Source organism: Nyctereutes procyonoides, unplaced genomic scaffold (assembly GCF_905146905.1).
Source record: "Nyctereutes procyonoides isolate TBG_1078 unplaced genomic scaffold, NYPRO_anot_genome, whole genome shotgun sequence".
NCBI lineage: Eukaryota > Metazoa > Chordata > Mammalia > Carnivora > Canidae > Nyctereutes > Nyctereutes procyonoides.
The window spans coordinates 58,102,016-58,120,518 of record NW_026575131.1 but is presented as its reverse complement, the minus strand read 5'-3'; the positions used below and the strand labels follow the sequence as shown (position 1 = coordinate 58,120,518).

General features: G+C 70.2%; 1 protein-coding gene across 1 annotated transcript; it reads left to right on the top strand.

Moving 5' to 3' along the window:
• Positions 1 to 3,758: 3,758 nt before the first annotated feature.
• On the top strand, positions 3,759 to 10,760 carry CDC34 (cell division cycle 34, ubiqiutin conjugating enzyme). Its single transcript, XM_055343604.1, has 5 exons — positions 3,759 to 3,991; positions 6,197 to 6,283; positions 6,389 to 6,486; positions 7,267 to 7,401; positions 10,185 to 10,760. Exons 1-5 carry the CDS (start codon positions 3,815 to 3,817, stop codon positions 10,396 to 10,398), a joined length of 711 nt encoding a protein of 236 aa, XP_055199579.1. The 5' UTR covers positions 3,759 to 3,814; the 3' UTR covers positions 10,399 to 10,760.
• Positions 10,761 to 18,503: the final 7,743 nt, after the last annotated feature.

Sequence of the window (18,503 nt, the reverse complement as noted above, 5' to 3'; positions counted from 1 at the left end):
GTGCAGGGCCTGCTCAGAACCCACACGCCACCCCCACCTGCGCCGGCCCGTCCAGAGCCCACTGCCCACTGGGCGTCCCCCCCACCCCAGGGGCTGCTTCTGTGCAGGGAACCGCGGGCAGGGAGGGCGGCCGGGGTCAGACTCCCAGCCCCTGATCGCATCAGGCTCAGGGACCAGGACAGCCCTGCTCTGCCGGGGCGACCCCGTGGGCAGAGTTGAAGCCCTCCCGCGTGCCACGGGGGGCCAGGAGCACCAGGTCCCCGCTTCCCGGCACAGGGCAGCCCATCAGGGAACCGGTGACTTGTGGCTGCTGACTGTGCGTTTTCCAAAAACGCCCACGGCACCATTTCTGCTCCCAAACGCTGGCCCAGAACTTTCCGCCCCACCACCAAAGGCAGATCAATAGGTGGCATCTGCGTGAATTTCAGTGGCTGTGTGACGCGACGTCATTTCCACAGCCGGGTCACAGAGGTGGCACCTGCCCCCTGCCCCGCCCCCGGTGTTCAGGACTGCGCAGCCGTGTTGTGACCCGGTGACCAGGTTCACGAGCTACACGATCCTTGTTTTCAGCCACAAAGTCGTTGGCCCGTTTATTGTGCAGCGCTAGGTCCCTGGAAGGTCAGCTGTCGCGGGTCCCCACCCACCTCGCCACCTGCACGCTGGGCCCACCGATCCCGGTGCCCCAGGTGCTGGACGAGGGGCCCCGGGGGGCACAGGGCAGCCCCCTGCCTCAGGCGGGAGCCAGGACCGCGGCCTCGTGGCGGCGCCACCGTGCCTGGGTCCAGATATCGTGGCGGCGCCACCGTGCCTGGGTCCAGATATCCCCGTGTGTCGTGACCCGGCTTGACCTCTGCCAGCCGACGGTCCCTGGGGCGGACGGGACCTCCTTACCTGGCCTGGACCTCCCCCTCCCCACCTCCACCCTGAAGCCTCCTCCTCTCACCTGGGCTCCGGGGCCTCCCGGCTGCCCCTGTGCATCCTCCTCGGCTTCAATTACTGCCCGGACATCCGGGATTCTCAAATTCATGGCGTGGGTCCCCGGCCCTGCCCTGGAGGGCCAGCCGCCTACCGCGTCTTCCAGGGACACCCCAAGCACATCCCAGGCCCCACGGCAGCGCCCAGGCCTCCCAGGGCCGAGGGTTGGGGGGATGCCCCCGTCCCGCTGGCTGCTGTCCACAGCTTCATCTCACCGCCCCGTCCTCGGGGTGATAGCTGCAGGTGACCCGGCGGTGGCCGATGAGATGCAGCCCGGGGACGTTTTTTGAGGTGGCTGAGCCGGGAGGACCTGGCCTGCAGCGGTTCTGTCACAGGCCCCGAGCCCAGAGCCCGTGCTGGGCTGACCCGGGGACCCCCGGCCCCTCGCGCGGCCTCGCTCTGCCCCCAGGCACGTCGGGTTCTCCTGCGGCAGCTCGTCCCCACGTCAGGGCCTCTGTGCACCTCCCCCTCCATCCCTCACACGCTCCTGGGGACCTCAAGGCCCGATCCTCGCTCCCCTCCCCGGACACCATCTGGGTAAAGCCCCCACCGCTAGCGCTCGCCTTGTGCTGTCGCAGCTCCTGCTGCTGGGTGTCCACCGGCTGGTTTGTGACCAACGTCCCACTTCCCCAAGGGGGAGGCGTGGGCACCTCTGGTCACTGCCGTATCCTCAGCACGTAGGTCGCGAGTCAGTCAGCTTCGCAGTGGAACAATCCGAAGCTCATAGATGCGTGTTCAATTCCTACGGCTGTCGGGACAAATCTCCACACGCTTAGTGCCTTAAACCATTCACGCCAATCCTCTGACAGTTGTGGGGTCCTTCCGCCCAGGCCGTGACCCCGGAGTCCCGGGATCGAGTCCTGCGTCGGGCTCCCCGCAGGGAGCCTGCTTCTCCCTCTGCCTGTGGCTCTGCCTCTCTCTCTGGGGGTGTCTCTCAGGAATAAATAAATAAAATACTAAAAAAAAAAAAAAAAAGGAACTGATCAGCTTGCACATGTGGAGTGTGCAGGGAAGGTCAGCCGGCCCGCCTCGGGGGCACGCGCGGGGTCACCGGCACTGCCTTGCCCATCGGCTCAGGCTCCCCGAGTGCCAACTCCATGTGTGGCGCTTGAGCTGACGAGGTGCCCCACCCCCCGACTCCAGGCCCAGGTCCTCCCGGCTCAGCCACGGGGGGCGGCCTTCTCAGAAGCCCCAGAGCTCCCTCGTCAGATGGCTGAGCCACGTGCTGTTCCTGGACCACACGGCCGCGGCTCTGCCTGGGTGACCCGTCCCTACGGCCGGGGCTCGGGGCTCAGTCCAATTCGAACGTCACAGACGAAGAGTGGGACGCCCCCACAGGAGACGGAGGTGCGGTGGGCACAAACCCTGGAGGCCTCAGAGCCGGGAGCCGGCGTCCCTGGGGGGGGGGTGTGACGCCCCTCGTGGCACCTGCTGGAGCGGCCCCAAACCAGTACGTCCCTTTACATCTCCAGAACCAGCCCCCCCACCCATGCTTCGTGGGGGAGCGGGGCTTCCATCGGGAGATCCTGGGATCTGGATTTGCAAGAATCGTGATTACTTCTAATTACTATTTACTGGCAAGCTGCTCCATGCCGCTGCTGACATGGGCGCCGCGGGCACAGAACGAGGGCCAGGGAACCCTTGGCCAGGGGCACGGAGCCAGGCGGCCCGGGGTGCAGGGCGGCGGCTGCCCACTCTGCGGATGGGAACGTCGGGGTCCCCGCCTTGGGGCAGCCGCCGGAAGCCGCTGCCGGGCCCGGGGCTCTTCCTCCCGTCCTCTGTCCCTCTCCTCTAGACGAAATGCTGCTTCCCTTGCCCCAGACAAGGCTCCCTGTGTGTCCTCGCCTGGGCGACGGCGGGGGGCGTGGGGGGAGGGGTGGCAGGTGTTGGGGCACCTGGAGGAGGGGCTCGCAGCACAGGTGCTGGTCTGGGGCCTGCCCCCGACACCTGCCGGCGAGGCTGCGGGCACAGCGCCACGCCCACCCTCTGGGTCCCTGAGGGCGTGGAGGATGGAGGCCGGGGCCAGGTGTGCGCGCAGGTGTGCGTCCAGGTGTGCGTCCAGGTGTGCGCCCGGCGCGGTGGGGACTAACCCCGCCCCCAGCTCGGCCCCGCGCTCCGCTCCCCGGACGGGAAACTGAGGCACCGCCCCCCGCGCCCGCCCGCCGCTCCTCCCCTTCCGCGAAGCCACCTGCTCCGCCCCGCCCGGGCCAGGCGACCCCGCCCCGGCCCCGCCCCGCGCTGGGACGTCATAGAAAAGACCCCAAAAGCCCCGCGGCGCGTGCCGGGCCGACGCAGCCCAGCCCTGCCCGCCTCCCCGCGCACAGACGTCCGGGGTGCTCGTCCGAGCGGCGGGCGGCGGCGGCGGCGGCGGCCTCCCGGGGGTCGGAAGCGCCCGGGCGCCTGCGCGCTTGGCCTCCCCTCCCCCCCGTCCCCTCCCGGCGGTCGCGCCTGCGCGCTCGGCGGGCCGGGGGCGGGGACTCCACTTCCCGGCGTGCCCCGCGGGCGGGCGCGCAGGCTCAGTGCGGGCCCCGCCGCGGCGCGCAGGCGCGGTCGGGGGGCCGGAGGCGGCGCGCACGCGCAGCGCGGGGCGGGGCGCGCGGGCCAGGCGGAGGCGAGCGCCGGGCGGGCGGCGGCGCCAGAGCGAGTGGAGCGCCCCGGGGTCCCGGGCGGCGGCGGCGGCGGCGGCGGCGGCGGCGGCGGCGAGGAGGAGGAGGAGGAGGAAGGCGGCGGCGGCGGCCCCGGCGTCCCCCCGGCCGGCGCGCGGCCCGGCCCGTCCCGCGCCCCCGCCGCGGCCCCGCGGCCCCGCGCGCCCCCGACCCCGGGCCCCGCCGCCGCCGCCATGGCCCGGCCGCTGGTGCCCAGCTCGCAGAAGGCGCTGCTGCTGGAGCTCAAGGGGCTGCAGGAGGAGCCGGTGGAGGGCTTCCGGGTGACCCTGGTGGACGAGGGCGACCTGTACAACTGGGAGGTGGCCATCTTCGGGCCCCCCAACACCTACTACGAGGGCGGCTACTTCAAGGTGAGCCGCGCCCCCCGCCGGCCCGCCCCGCCCCCGCCGGCCCGCCCCGCCCCGCCCCGCCCCGCCCCGCCGCCTGGAGCCGGGAGCCGGGAGCCGGGAGGGCCGCCGCGCCCGGCCCTGGCCGCGTTTCCCCTGGTGTGACAAAGGACTGGAGCCAGGCCCCAGGCGGCCCGCTGACCTCGCCATCGGAGCCCGGACGGGCCGGAGGACGCTTCTCAGGTTGCAGGGCCGCTCGCGAGCCAGAGGCGGGCCCAGGGGTCTCCCTGCCGGGCGGTGGCGAGCGAGCCCTCGGCCCAGGCCGGCCCAGGACCCTCCCTGCTCGGGAGCCTGCGCGCCCTGCCCGGCCCGGCCCGCCCGGCCCGGCCCTGCCCCGGGCAGGGTGGGGAGCAGAAGCCAGGCGGTGGGGGAGGGGCGGCCGCCGCTCCGGGGCACACGTCTGTGTTTGCACTTTCAGCTGATGTTTCAGCTGCTGCTCGGCCGCCGTCAGGGAGCAGCCTGGCCAGCTGGGGCGACTCCCGAGTTGCGAGCACCCCACCGTGGTGCTGCAGTGGGACGGGGGGGGGGGGGCGTGAGCGGGGACAGCCCTGGGCCAGCTTCCGCTCGGCTCGGGGAGCCCGGCCCCCGCTGGCACGCAGGGCACGGATTTGGGGTTGGCCACCTAGTAGCGCATCCCGGGCCCTCGCCAACCTCCTGCTGTCTGCTCCGGGCTGCAAGGGCGAGGGCTCCCGCAGCCGGGCCCTCGCAGCGGCCCTCAGCAGGCCGGGCCCCTGGGTGAGGCTGCAGAGCTGGAGGGAAAGGGCTCGGGCTTCGGGCTCCTGACTTTTGCCGGTTAACTGGTTGCAAGGGATTCTGGGTAGATCCTCCAGGCTGGCTTTGGGGGGGGGGAGGGGTCATCCCACTTGAGAAGAAGGGACTGGAGCTGGGCCACGGCCAGATTTCCAGATTTCCAGCACGTCTGCCACAGGCCCTGTCCTGCAGGAGGCCAGCCTGGGCCCCACACCCAGTGTGGTCCTCGTGCAGGTGCGACCGGGCGGGAGCGGAGCTGGGGAAGCGCGGGGCAGTACCACCGTCACTTCCAGCCGCTTCCCCCAGCGCCCTGCTGCCAGCCCAGCCTCCTGAGCCTCCTCCGTGAGCCTCGGGGTGCCAGAGACGGGCAGTTCAGAGGCCTCCTCCCGGCTTATCGCCGGGCGTCCTCAGCAGGGGACTTTCCTTCTCTGAGCCTGAGCTTGCTCAGTGGTGCAGTCTCCCCGGGGGATGCTTGACTCCGTGGGTGCTTGGTGCCAGGGAGCCCCCCCCCCCCCGCCCCAAGGGCCATCACTGGAAACTCTTAGGGCAGGTTCTGAGTTCCAGGAGTGCTCTGCAGTCCCCAGCCAGCTGCCTGCCTCCTGGGCCTCAGCACGGTCACCCCAGAGCAGAGGGACTTCCCCCAAATGCCCCGAGTGCCCCCTGCCCAGGAAGGTGACTTTCCAAATTCGGGCCTGGGGGAGTTGCCGCACACGTGCCCAGCTTTGGCTCCCAGCTCACTGGCTCGCCCCTGCCAGCCTGGAGCTCCGCCAGGATCCGGGGCCAGGCCTCCCCACGTCTGGGCCTGGGGCTCAAACAAGCCAACGCGGCTTCTTTACCTGCTGAGGCCTGAGCAGTGTGTCACCTGGGCAGGTGGCCCTCCCCAGTCTGCCCCGTGACCTTCCTGTCTGCCTTCCTGGCACCCCCGTGATGGACACTTGTGGGCAGAGAGCCCGTCTGTCCAGCGCTGACTCATCTCCTCCCACAGGGCCCGGCCCACAGAGGTGTCGGGAGTGATTGCTGAGTGAACACACGTCTATTTTAGTCTTCCCCACAACCTGGAAACTGAGGCCGAGGAGTCCACCACCGTGCGGGGGTGCACAGCTCCCAGGGCCCTGCCAGCCGGAGCCGTGTGCCGGCCCGAGCCCGCCCTGCTCCCTGGGGCCTGGCCACGCGTCCCTCCCACGGGCCCGGGCTGAGCACGGCCTGAGACCTGTTCCCAGCCGCGGGGTGGGGCCCGGATCAGCTCGGTGGACCCGGAGTAGTCCTGGGGCCTGCGGGGGGCGCATGCGGCAGGCGGGGTCCAGGCAGCCTCCGGGCGGGGGCGTCTGTCCCGGCTCACACCCTGGTCTGCGGCCCTGGGCTGGGGGCCCCCAGGGCCGTGGGCGGCACTGGCTGAGCTCCTGCGCTCTGCCCTCCCAGGCACGCCTCAAGTTCCCCATCGACTATCCCTACTCCCCGCCGGCTTTCCGGTTCCTGACCAAGATGTGGCACCCCAACATCTACGAGGTGAGTCCACCGCGTGCCCTGCAGCCTCCCTGTCGGGGGACACGCTGCGCTGCCTGCCGAGCGGTGAGCGGTGTGGACCCTGATCCCTCCGTCCTGTCCCCACAGACGGGGGACGTGTGCATCTCCATCCTCCACCCCCCAGTCGATGACCCCCAGAGCGGGGAGCTGCCCTCAGAGCGGTGGAACCCCACCCAGAACGTCAGGTGAGAGTGGACCGGGCCCTGTGTGAGGGGTTGCTCAGCAGATGGACCCCTGCCCCTGTGGGGCTCCCTCAGGCCCGGCCAGTCCTGGGGCGCGGACGCGGGAGGACAGGGCCACGACTCCCTGCGGTACCGTCCGATCTGCCCTGGCTCGCCTCCCGCCGCGATGCGGGGGGCCCCAAAGACCCCTGGGCCAGCTCGCAGGCCTGACCTCATTTCCTGAAGCCCCCTGGCCCGTCCACCATCAGGAACAGTCAGTCACTGGGAATCTCGAGTCCGCTCTGGCTCCCTCGGTCCCTCCACCTTTCCCCAGGGGGGTCCCCTCCCTCCGTCCCCCACAGAGCCCGGTCCCCTGTGTCTCAGGGCTGAGCCGCTCACCGAGTGGCCGGGCCTCCCTGCCTCCCGGCCTGCATGTCTGGGTCCAGCCCGAGCCGTGGCAGATGCTGGTGTCACAGAGGGACCCACTGGCCTGCAGGATGTCTGGGGGGCGGGGACGTGGGCGACGCAGGTGGTCCTCGCTTCAGCTGCCCGCACGTCTGCCCCTGCTGTCCTCGGGGCCTGAGACAAAAGCCCGTAGCAGTGAGAAGTCCAGGCAAATGTCGCTTGTGGGGCTGTGGGTCGGGGGCCTCTGGGCTGGCTTCAGGGTGTCTGGGAGCTCGCCAGGGACGCTTGGGCCTGGGGGTAGCTTGCGAGCCGGGCTCCGGCTGTGCCCACAAATGCCGTGGCCCGAGGTGTGTGGCCAGGCCAGAGAGCGCCCTGCACCTGTTCCCCCCACGCCCCCAGGACCATCCTCCTGAGCGTCATCTCGCTCCTCAACGAACCGAACACCTTCTCCCCGGCCAACGTGGACGCCTCTGTGATGTACAGGAAATGGAAAGAGAGCAAAGGCAAGGACCGGGAGTACACGGACATCATCAGGTGAGGCACGGGGACGGCGGTGCCGGGGAGCAGCCAGCCAGGCCCAAGCCACGCACGGGTCCTTCCTCTTTCCCCTGGTCTCTGTGGCCCCCGCCCCACTCTTCTTAAGGAAACGCGTGTGACCTGTCTCAGGTCGCCAGGTGCCCCCATCACGCAGGCGCGGGGGCCGTGTGTCCACCACGTGTGACGCGGTATCTGCGAGCACAGCTACGTGGTCTGCACCATGCGCGGGCCTGACGGGCGTGTACACGAGCCCCCGAGCCTCCACCACTGAGCTTGAAGCAGGTCTTACCGGGGCTCCTTGGCTCCGGAGCGAGACGGGGCCGTCCTCGTGGTCGCCTCCGTCCCTGGCCCTCGGCCGCGAGGCCGCCTGCGTGAGTGTGGCCGTGACTGCTCACCCCCAGCACTGGCTCCCGTCCTCAGCGTCGTGCTCATGCTCTCTCTTGGGCGGGAGGCGCTCTCCACGTGTGTGTAGAAGTCCCTCCTGCTCCTGTATCCGCAGCAGCGCGGGGTGTAGGTTGGCCAGAGCTGATCCCCCCCCCGCCGCCGTGCTCGTGTTCAGTGCCCCCCCCACCCCCGGGAACAAAGAGGCGAACATCCCTGGGAGAGCTCCAGAGCTCCCTTACGGAGCGAACGCTCTGCGGGTCTGGACGGGGTCGGAACGCAGTGAGGGCCCGGCTGGCCCTGGGTGGACGCGTGAGCCGCCTGCGTAGGCCCCAGGGCGGCTTGACCTCATTCTCTCCCTCCCCCGTGCTGCCGGGTTGTGTGACTTCCCTGTGTCCATTGTCCATTGTCCATTGTCACCTCGGAAGCGGGTTTACGGACTCTTTCCTGCCGGGCTTAACCCTTCGTGAGGTCGTTCACGAAATCTTCCAGTTCCTGCTTTAGCTTCTACCTAGGAAGACAAGCAAGGCGTGCTTGCGCCTGCGTTACGACCCCACGGATCGAGGTCTTAGCATTTACTCAAGGGAAACGGGCAGTGTCCCCACCGCTACCCAAGTGAATGTTCAGAACAGCTTCGCTTTGCCAACCACTGGCCACAACCCGGGTGTGCGTCCGGAGGCCCGAGGGAGCGAGCCGCGGCCTGTCTGTGAGGCCCCGGGGGCTTGTCAGTGGCTCCGCAGCACTTCTGGGACGAGGGGTTGGAGCCACGGGACCTGCGTGGTCAGAACCGCGGCCGTGCGCTGATTGGCAGGGTTCACGCAGGTGGAGCTGCAGGAGCTCACGTGGCTGAGAAGGTGACGCGCTTGTGACAGAGAAACGTGTGCTCGAGGAGTCACGGCAAGGAAGCCCCGTGATCTTACTGGGTCGCCCCCCGGGTGCCGTCCTGCGTGGCCTTCCAGATCCCCGCACCCCCCAGCAACGCCCGCCATGTACCCGGGGCCTTCCGCGGCTGTCACGCTGCCCTCGGGCCTCACGCACGGGCCCCCCTCCAGTCACTGGGCGCTGTCCAGAGCCGCACGGGCTCCCTGGGGATGGCGTCCTGCGGCCTCCCGAGCCCCTGGGCCCCGCGGGGTGCAGCTGGGGGACTTCTTGTCCGCTTTTCTGTTGGTTTTTGTTCTCTCTGGTCAGAGTGAAATCACATCCATGGGTCCGGCCCATTTTTGTGGGTTCAGGGGTGTTTGGTGTGAGCCGGGTCTCGTGAACGATCTCTGCAGTATTGCTCGTGTGAGCTGAGCGTGTTTCACCCCCAGACCACACACACGCGGCCCCAGGGTGATCCGTGCACATGCCGGCAGCCCCTTCCCACGTTCCGTGCGCCCCCCACCCCTGGTCCCGGGAAGGCTGGCCCCCGATGCTGGGCGGGCGCAGCGTGTGGGTGTGGAAGGCAGGGCCGGGTGCTGCGGGGTGCCGGCCCCCTCCGGGAGGAGCTCTGCGACCTCGGGGGCTGCGTGTGGGACCTGTGGGGTCACGGCACCTGGGGGGTCCTGCCCACGCGGCCCGCGCCTCGCCCCAGTTCTTTTCCCAGCCACCTCCCACGTGGCACCAAAATTAAAACCAGACTGTTTTTATCCTCAAGACTCCCTGTGGGCCAGCTCGCAGGCGCCCACGTGAGGGAGGCTGCGGGGCTGCTCCTGCCCGCCCCCCGCGTGGCCGGCCCGCGGATCGAGAGAGGGTGCGTCAGTGGGTCGTCGGTGCCGGGTGTCTGTCCCGGGGGCGATTCGCGTGGGGCCGCTGGGCTCCAGGTGGGGACGCTGCCGCCTCCAGAGCGGCGCCGGGCGGGTCCGCGGGAGAGCAGCGCGTGGGGGGAGCCTCGGCGTCCTCCGGCCCGTTCTCCTCGTGTTGGTGCTGCTGGTCTGCGCCACCCCGTCCACCTGTCCACCCATCTGTCCACTGTCTTCCTGTCCATCCCATCCACCTATTCGTCTGTACACCTCGCCTACCTGTCCCTCCATCCACCCCGTCCACCTGTCTCTCTGTCCACCCATCTCTCTGTCCATCACATCTACCTGTTGCCCTGTCCACCCCGTCTACCTGTCCCTCCGTCCCTCCGTCCCTCCTCGTGTGGCGGGCGCTACGCTGGGGCAGGCCCTGAACACAGGAGCAGCAAGTTCAGGCTGAAGCCCTAATCCCGTCGCCCCGGTGACCACGCTCTTGGCGCCGCGTCAGGTGGGGTGTTGTGGCTGGTGCGCTGAGCGTCGTGCAGAAGCGTGTCGTGTGCTCCGGGCCCACGGCCCTGTGGCCCTGCGTGCTGCCCTGCTGGCCCCTGCCTTGGCGTCGGGCTGGGCTCCCGGGGAGGAGCCCGTGGGGCACAGCCTAACCCGCCGGCGCGTCTCCTGCAGGAAGCAGGTCCTGGGGACCAAGGTGGACGCGGAGCGGGACGGCGTGAAGGTGCCCACCACGCTGGCCGAGTACTGTGTGAAGACCAAGGCCCCCGCGCCCGACGAGGGCTCGGACCTCTTCTACGACGACTACTACGAGGACGGCGAGGCCGAGGCCGAGGCCGACAGCTGCTTCGGGGATGACGAGGACGACTCCGGCAACGAGGAGTCCTGACACCGCGACCCCGAGAATAAACTTACAGATTTTACCTCAGCAGGCCCGGACTGTGTGGCGCCGAGACTGCCGCGCGGGAGGGACGCTGCCCGGCCCTTGGGGGGTCTCCTTTCGGGTGTCGCCCTCCCTTCCCGCGTGTGTCCTGGGTCCTCTGCTTCCCAGGGGCCGCCTGCCTCGCCCCGTCCCTCGGAGCCCGCCAGGCGGGGTGGCGGGGCCTGGGGGCCCTGGGCCCCGCCTGTCTGCAGCGCCTGCAGCTGGAGCCAGAGACGGCCCCCAGCTCGCGTGTGGACGGATTCACTTGTGGTCACCTCTTCTCTCTGCTTTGGTTTGTTTGGAATCTAAATAAAACGACTTTATGAGAAGCTAGAGAAGCAGCCTGTCCTTGGCCTCCCCGAAGGGCTGCGGAGAACCGGGTGCCAGCAGGCCCTGGGGGGCGTGGCCCCGGGACACCTGCAGCGGCGCGTGCCCGTGACCCCCAGTGCCCAGGGAGATTGAGGGGGCCCCTACAGGGATCTGGGGTCCGGTCACAAGGGAGCTGCTGGGTTAACTGCTGCCTGGGGCGGGACAGCTGTTGGCAGCCCGGGGCCACCCCGCAGGACCTCGGGGTGGGCTGACCACCAGGCCCAGGCGGCCCCCGTGCAGCCCCCCTGCGGCCACAGCACCGCCGGGTCCTGCGTCGAGCTGTCACCCAGGCCTCGCAGCTTCACTCACAGTCGCCTGGATTTGGGGTCGGATGGCAGCGTCAGGACAGGCCCCTGCGGGTCGGACGGGTGGGGGGAGGGCGGCAGGGGCGGGCCGGTCCGGGGCTTCTCCGCACCCACCTACGTGCCACAGCACGACACTGTCCTGCGGTCAAGTGTGGAAGGTTGCACCCCTCAGTCTGGTTTCTGGCTTAGACTCGAAGGGCTGGGGCTGCAGGGCCTGCGAGAGGCCCCCGGTGGGACCGGCAGCGGCGTCCTCAGCCCACAAGGACGCCTCAGTCCGCCTGCGGCCGCCACGCCCCTTCCCCTCCTCCCGGCCTCGGGGCCTCGCCGGGCATCACCAGTGACCAGGGCTGGGGCACCCGGCAGGTGTGGAGCCAGGCCACCTGCGGCGTCCCCCCCGCTTCCCGCCCGGAGGCGTTTGCGGGGACAGCTGTGGTGGGGTGGCTCGTCTCCCCTCCACCCTGTCTGGGGGGCCCGGAGGCGTCTTGGGCATCCTCCCATCCTCCCCCCGGCTCCGCGGAACAGGCGCCCACGGGTGCCTGGGCCTCCTCACTGCACGGCGGCAGGGGCTGCAGGACGAGGGGCCCGGCAGCGAGGCCGCCTCCACCCGCTCCACCCCTGCACGGGATTGGACGCAGGCCCGAGGCGGGGACCGGGACCCCAGGTGCTGACGGGAGTCATGTCCCCCGCAGACCACCCCCCACTCAGCTGCCAGGGAAGGCCTCGCACACAGGCCCGACTCGGTGCCAGTCCTGCGACCTGTCCCTGGACGAGAGGCGTCGTTAGAGCCTCGGCGTCGGGAGCCGCAGAAGGGACATGAGTGGGGCTGCCCGAGGGGTGGGGGTAGCACACGTCAGACCGCGGTGGCTGTATGCAGACGGCGCAGTGCGTGTGTCCTGTGCAATGTTTTAACGGCAAGGAAATGAGGCCCCTGGGGGGCTCAGCGGTGAGCATCTGCCCTGGACTCAGGGCGCAACCCCGGGTCCCGGGATCGAGTCCCGCATCAGGGTCCCTGCGTGGAGCCTGCGTCTCCCCCTGCCTGGGTCTCTGCCTCTCCGTGGGTCTCTCAGGAATAAATAAATACAATCTTAAAAATACTGAGGAAGTACGTTGCGTGTGTCCGGGATCCCAGCAGCCCGTGTCTGCCCGGTGGGACCCCTGGCACCGACGGGGCCTCCTCCCCGGGGCCGGGCGCTCGTGGGTAAACTGGAAACATGCGTAACACTCTGTAAATACTGATTCTCCTCGAAGCCGTCCCTGGCCCGACACAGCCCCCTGGGTGAGGACGGGGCCCGGCCTCGCATGCCAGACGCCATCAGACGAGCACGTGGGTGGTGCCTTCAGCGGCCTGTCGGGACCTTTGTCTCCGGCCGCCTCTCCTTCCCAGCGATCCCTCCAGCGGCGAAGGGCGAGACCCCCAACTCAGACCGACACGCGCAGAAAGGAATTTCATTGGTTTCTGTGAGTGAAAGGCCACAGGGGTTTCAGGCACAGCTGGATCCAGGCCCTGCCCCATCCAGACTCTGTGTCCCCCGACCCGTGGTCAGCAGGGTAACCCCCAAAGATGTCCGTGCGCTCCTCTGGGGTCTGTGGAAACCGCAGGGGCAAGGGAATGGGTTGTGCCCTGGAGCCTGCAGGGGAGCCGGCCCTGCGCAGCTCAGCCCCTGGGAGGGCCGCTCACCCCGGGGGGCTCCCCTCACCCCGGGCCCCCCAGGCCAGCCCCCCGGATCGCCCCCAGGCCAGCAGGGTGAAAGCTCCGCGGACGAGGCCCAGACCCCGGCCTTCAGTGAGCTGACCCCCGAACCCCAGGGGAACCCCGGGAACCAGCGCGGGATGGGATCGGCCCCGCCCATCATCTGAGCCCAGGACCTGGGGGGCCTGCCCTGCCCCACGCCCTCCGCGCCCTCACGGTGGGGGGCTGGGGGGCCCTGGGGCACGGCATCGGGGACACCCCCTCAGGAATGCATCCCCACCTGCCCATAGGCCCCCCTGGCCCACACGGGGGACCCGTGCCTCGATGCACGAGGATGCCGCCAGGTAAACCCATCCCGGATCGGCCGGCAGGAGGGCGCTGAGGCCAGGGAGGCTCGGGGCCGTGCTCGTGTCCCTGAGGAGCCTGCAAGATGGGGGCTTCAGGTGCAGCTTGATCAGGCGCTCGGTGGGGGCCTCCGGAGCCCACCTGCCCCTCGGCCTCGTGATCAGGAGACGGGCTCACGCGGGGCGCCTGGGGTGCCAAAGCCTGGGCGCTGGCAAGGGTCGGTCCCGGGCCCCAGCCCCGAACAGGTCCCGGGTGAGGAGGCACCAGCCTCACCCTGGGCGGCCGCCCACTGGCCACCGCCCGCACCCTGACCCCACTGCCCAGGGGCCCCCGTGCTCCGACACCACCTTGGCCCTGTGCCCGGGGCCCACACGTGACCTGGGGCGGGTGCGAGACTCGGGCTGGCCGCAGCCCCACCTGCCCGTCCCGTCCTGCTCCCCTGCCCGCCCCCTCCACTCACCTGCCCCCAGTCCCCTGGCCACGGCGCTTCAGGACCTGGACCAGCGTCACGCTGGCCCCGCGATGTCGCTCCCTGCATAGTCCGCCTGGCAGGCGGCCAGTCGCTGCAAGAACCGGCCCGAGCACGGGCAGGAGCCCCAGGCGGGAGGCCCGAGGGCATCGGCCGAGGCGGGGGCCGCTCGACAAGCCCGCGGTTGACCCCAGCAGTAGCCCATTTCTCAACTACAGAGAGTGACACACAGAGAGGGTCTGTGACAGCCCGCGGTCACACAGGCAGCAGTGGTACCAAGGACCAGGCCCAACGCAGCATGTGCAAATGTGGCTGTGGGGGCTGGGCTGTGCCCCGAGTCCGGGCCCCCCTACGGGCACACGGGGTGACCTGTGCTCTGTGGCCTCCAGCAGGGGGACTCGAGGGGCCCGGTGTCCAGCCAGGCTGAACCGGCTACAACCCCGCCCTGCAGGCCTAAGGCCAAACCTTCCTGGCCCTGCTGTGCCCCACCCCCACCCCGACAGCCACGTCACAGCCGCTGTGCACCCCCCCCCCGACCTGATACCCCGGGGGCGCCCACCCCAGCTTGGCAGAGCCGAGCGCCAGGATGGACAGGAGGGGCCGAGAGCCGGCAGCCGGCCTGGGGGGCCCACCGGTGCGCTCCGCCCCCGCCGGAGACCAGCGAAGTCCAGAGCTTCTGCTGGGACAGGCTTGGGGGCAGCGCTGGAGCCACAGCCAGGGGAGGGGGGCGGGCGCAGGGGGCAGGGGGAGACACCCAACAAAGATCCCAGGATCGACTCCTGCCTCTTATTTTTTTGTCACATCTTTATTGAGACACAATTCACTGTTGTTCCCTGGGTGCGAGAATGTTCACAGGGCTGTGCGCCCAGCACCTCCAGAACCTTCCATGAGCCCAACGGCACCCCCGCCCCACCCCGTCACCCCCTCCCCGGCCCCCCGAGCCCCCTCCCCGTCCGGCACGTGTCCACATGTGGACTCACACCCCGTGGGGCCTCCTGTGTCCGGTTCCCTCCCTGAGCGTCGGGGGCTCGGGGTCTGTCCCCGGGGCGGCGTGGGGGGACCTCACCCCCATCGGAGGCCGATCAGGCTCCCGCGTGGGGCGCACACGTGTGTTCCCTGCACCTGCCCACGGACATCTGGGCTGTTTGGCGGCGTTTGGCGGCCGTGAGCAGCGGAGGCTTCAGTCCTGGCCTGTCTGTCCTGCCCGGCGCGGCCTGTGTCGCCAGGGCCCCAGCATGTCCTTGCCCCGCGGGGAGCTGCGGCTCCTTTGTTCTGTGACGGCCTCCAAGGCCACGAGGCCCTTCAGAGGCAGGGAGGCCCCGAGCAGCTTCCTCCCCAGCCCCGGCCTCGGGCGTGGGGCCTCCATCTGGCTGCCATCCGGGCAGGGCGTGCACCAGGCGGCTTATCTCCCCACACCAGCTGTTCCTGCCAGCCCGCGGGGGTCCCCCCACTGCTCCCCAGGTGAGTGGGAGGGAGGCCCGGAGGCCCCGGAGGAAAGAGAAGGGCCCCACCCGCCGGGGAGGAAGCTGCCCCTGGCCCAGCTCCTGCCCCTGGCCCTGGCCCTGCCGCTGGCCCTGCCCCAGCCCCTGCCCCTACCCCTGCCCCTGGCCCTGCTCCTGCCCCTGCCCCTGGCCCTGTCCCAGCCCCTGCCACTCCCCCTGCCCCTGGCCCTGCTCCTGCCCCTGCCCCTGCTCCTGCCCCAGCCCCTGCCTCAGCCCCTGCCCCTGCCCCTGCCCTTCCCCCTGCCCCTGGCCCTGTCCCAGCCCGGGCCCCTGCCCCTGGCCCTTATTCTGCCCCTGCCCCTACCCCTGGCTCTACCCTAGCTGATACCCCAGCCCTGGCCCAGCCCTGCCCCAGCCCCAGCCCCTGCCCCAGCCCCTGGCCCTGCCTCTGCCCCTGGCCCAGCCCCTGCCGAGCCCCTGGCCCTGCCTCTGCCCTGACCAGCCCCTGCCCCAGCCGCAGCCCCTGCCCCAGCCCAGCCCCTGCCCTGCCCTGCTCCTGCCCCCACCAGTTCCACAGGACACTGGGCCGCTGCCACTGCGGGAGCCGTCAGGGCAGAGGCAAAGCCAGAGAGCAGGCGTCAGACAGTCGGAGGCCGGAGGTTGGGCTGGGCTGTCCCCCCCCAACCCCGGCTCCCCCAGCTCCCAGGGGCCCGGTCCCTCTGGCTTGTGCCCGGGTCACTCCCGTGTCTGCCTCTGTGTCCCGTGGCCTCTGCTCTGTGTCAGGATCCCCCTTCTGTGAGGACATGAGCTGCAGGACAGCCCCCCACCCAGTGTGACCTCATTCCACCTGGTGACCCCTGCCCTACGCCTAGATGAGAGCCTTTCCTGAGGCTCCCGTGACCGTGGGCTGGGGCACCACAGGCCCCGGCACAGACACGGACACCCGTCAGCACCCGTGGCCTGTGATGGGCACATGGAGGGGAGCCGGGCGGGGACAAGGCCACCCGTCAGGGAGGGGCAGGGGCAGGGCACGGTGAGCTCAGGACGCGGACGGGCAGGGGGAGCCTGGGCCACCCCCGGGATGCCCACGGGCCCCAGGACAGCCGCCTGCGGTGTGGGGCCTGCGCCGCCCCGGGTCCAGGTCCGGAGCAGCCGCTGCCCTGCAGGCGGGGGCGCACCCGCGGAGGCGTGACTGGAGCATGGATCCCACGTTTGGCCCTTCCTCCCTCACCTGAGAGTGAAGGTGGGCGCCTGCCGCTCGCTGCCGTAGGCGGGGGGAGGAGAACCCCTCGGGCGCCCCCAGGGTGCCACCCCAGTACCCCGCCCACGGGCCTGCACCCTGGCCCCCGCCCCTTTCCCGATGACCTCCCAGGCCCCCTCCCCTGGGGCCCGGCGTCTTTCCAGAGCCCGCGGACATGACATAACATGACATGGACATGACCTGGCTTGACAACCCCCTGGCCCGCGCCCTCCCGGGGCTCCCTGACCCCGAAGAGGAGGGTCCCCCACCAGCCTGCGCACTGCCTGGACGCGCTGGGGCTAGAGCTGTGCCAGTGCAGGGAGGCGCACATGGAACACGGGGCCCAGACGTCTGGGCAGCGGACAGGTGGCGCCGCACAACGAAAACCGGGTGTCCTCCGCCCCTGCTCTGAGTTCGAGAGGCGGCGATCCCAAGCGAATGCTCGGCGCCCGGCGGGGATGGAGTCCAGGGCTTCGGGGCGGGACAGGCCTCCGCCGGAGCGGCCCACGGTACCCCCGGCCGGCCAGGACCACGGCGGGACACACGGCCGGCGAGGCTGGGGACACGGGCCTGGGGTGCCAGGGCCACGCGGGACTTTGCCACCGGACGGCTGGACCCAAGGGAGGACAGGCCGGGGAGGGGCCCTGCGATCCTGGCCGTTCTATTTGAGGGAGACGTCCAGAGCTGGGGCGCAGGCCCCTCCCAGAGAGGGTGCAGGCCTCGGTCGCGGGGGCGGGGGTACAGCGAGGAAGGGCCCCGCGGACGGCCGGCGGGCAGGGAGCTCGGGCTGCGCACGGGGTCAGAGTGGCCGGTGCGCGGGGGGAGCCGACCGCAGGTGATGGAACCGGGCTGCCTCGGAGCAGGGCAGAGGCCCGGACACCCGGTGTCTTCCCCCAGGTACCGCGTGCCACAGACCTATGCTGTGAAAATCGATTTTTTTTTTAATCTGAAAATTAGCTATAACTGGGCGTCTGCATTTTTATTTGCTAAATCTGGCCACTGCGCTTGCCGGAGCAGCCCTAGAAGGGCTCTCGCGTCTGGGGGGGCCGGGGGGGCGGGGCAGGTGGGGAGGGGACCAGGCACAGCTCAATTTGTAAACAAAGCAGAGCCTGCCTGGCGGCCCTAATATTTCCCACGAGATCTGTGCTCAGCCCGCGGGGCGGGCAGGGGAGGGGGCCGCGGAATTCCACCCGGGCCCAGGGAGTTTGAAGCCAGCTGGCCGCCTTCCCGCTCCTTCTGCACGTAGCTCTGCCCCGTCCCCCCCCCCCCCAGAGGCCTTGTCCAGCCCGAGGCCCACAGGCCAGGGCTTCTGCTCGGCCGCTGCTCCCGCTCCCTGGTGCTGAGGCAGGTCCTGGCCTCTCACCCTCGCACTTTCTAGTCAGCCGGGCCCTGGCTCTGCTCAGCCTCCCCCCTCCGGCGCCGCCTCCTGGGTGCCTGCCGGGCTCTCCCAGGCTGCCCTCCCCTCCGGGGGCTGCTGCTCAGCAGCTCACGGCCGCTCCCCCCAGAGGGCCGAAACCTCCCCTGTTTCCCTTCTGGGTGCTCCGGCTGGTCTAATGGTTAAACTGACATCACCCACGAGTGGGGGAGAAACAAACATTTAGCTTAACGACACGTGGGAGATGTGCGGAGAAAGCAGGTGGGGCTCCCAGAGCGGTCGCCCTCATGCAGGCTGCGGCCAAGAGTGGGTGCCGTGTGGGGGGTCCCCAGGGCGGCGGCCCGGGAGAGCACAGCGGGTGGGGCAGGGTGCACGGGCCAGTCCTTGGCCGCTGCCCTGGACACGGGGGATCCCCGTCCTGGTCCCCAGAGGGAGGCACCTTAGGAACGGGTCTCCCCGTGAACGTCGACGCCTCTTCAGAGCTTCTCTGGTCTCCGCCGGTCTTGAAAAGCGCAAGCAGGTGAACACAATGGGAAGAGGCACCGGGGCTGCAGGGGACGCGGGGAGCCTGGGTGCAGCCGCCCGCCCTGGGGTGCGCACACAGCCGTCGGGGCGCTGGGTGGAGCAGGAACTGCTGGGGCGTGACCCGCCGCGGCTGCACCCGTGTCCCCGTCCCTTCCTCCCAGCCGCGTGGGGGGCTCTGGGTCCTCGCCCGCCAACGCTTGTGATTTTCTTGCTTCCAGCAGGGCCCCCGCCTGTGATTTGCGTTCCCTGACGGCTCACGACGGCACCTCTGCATGGTTAGTGCCCCCGTGCACGTCTTCTTTGGACAAGTGT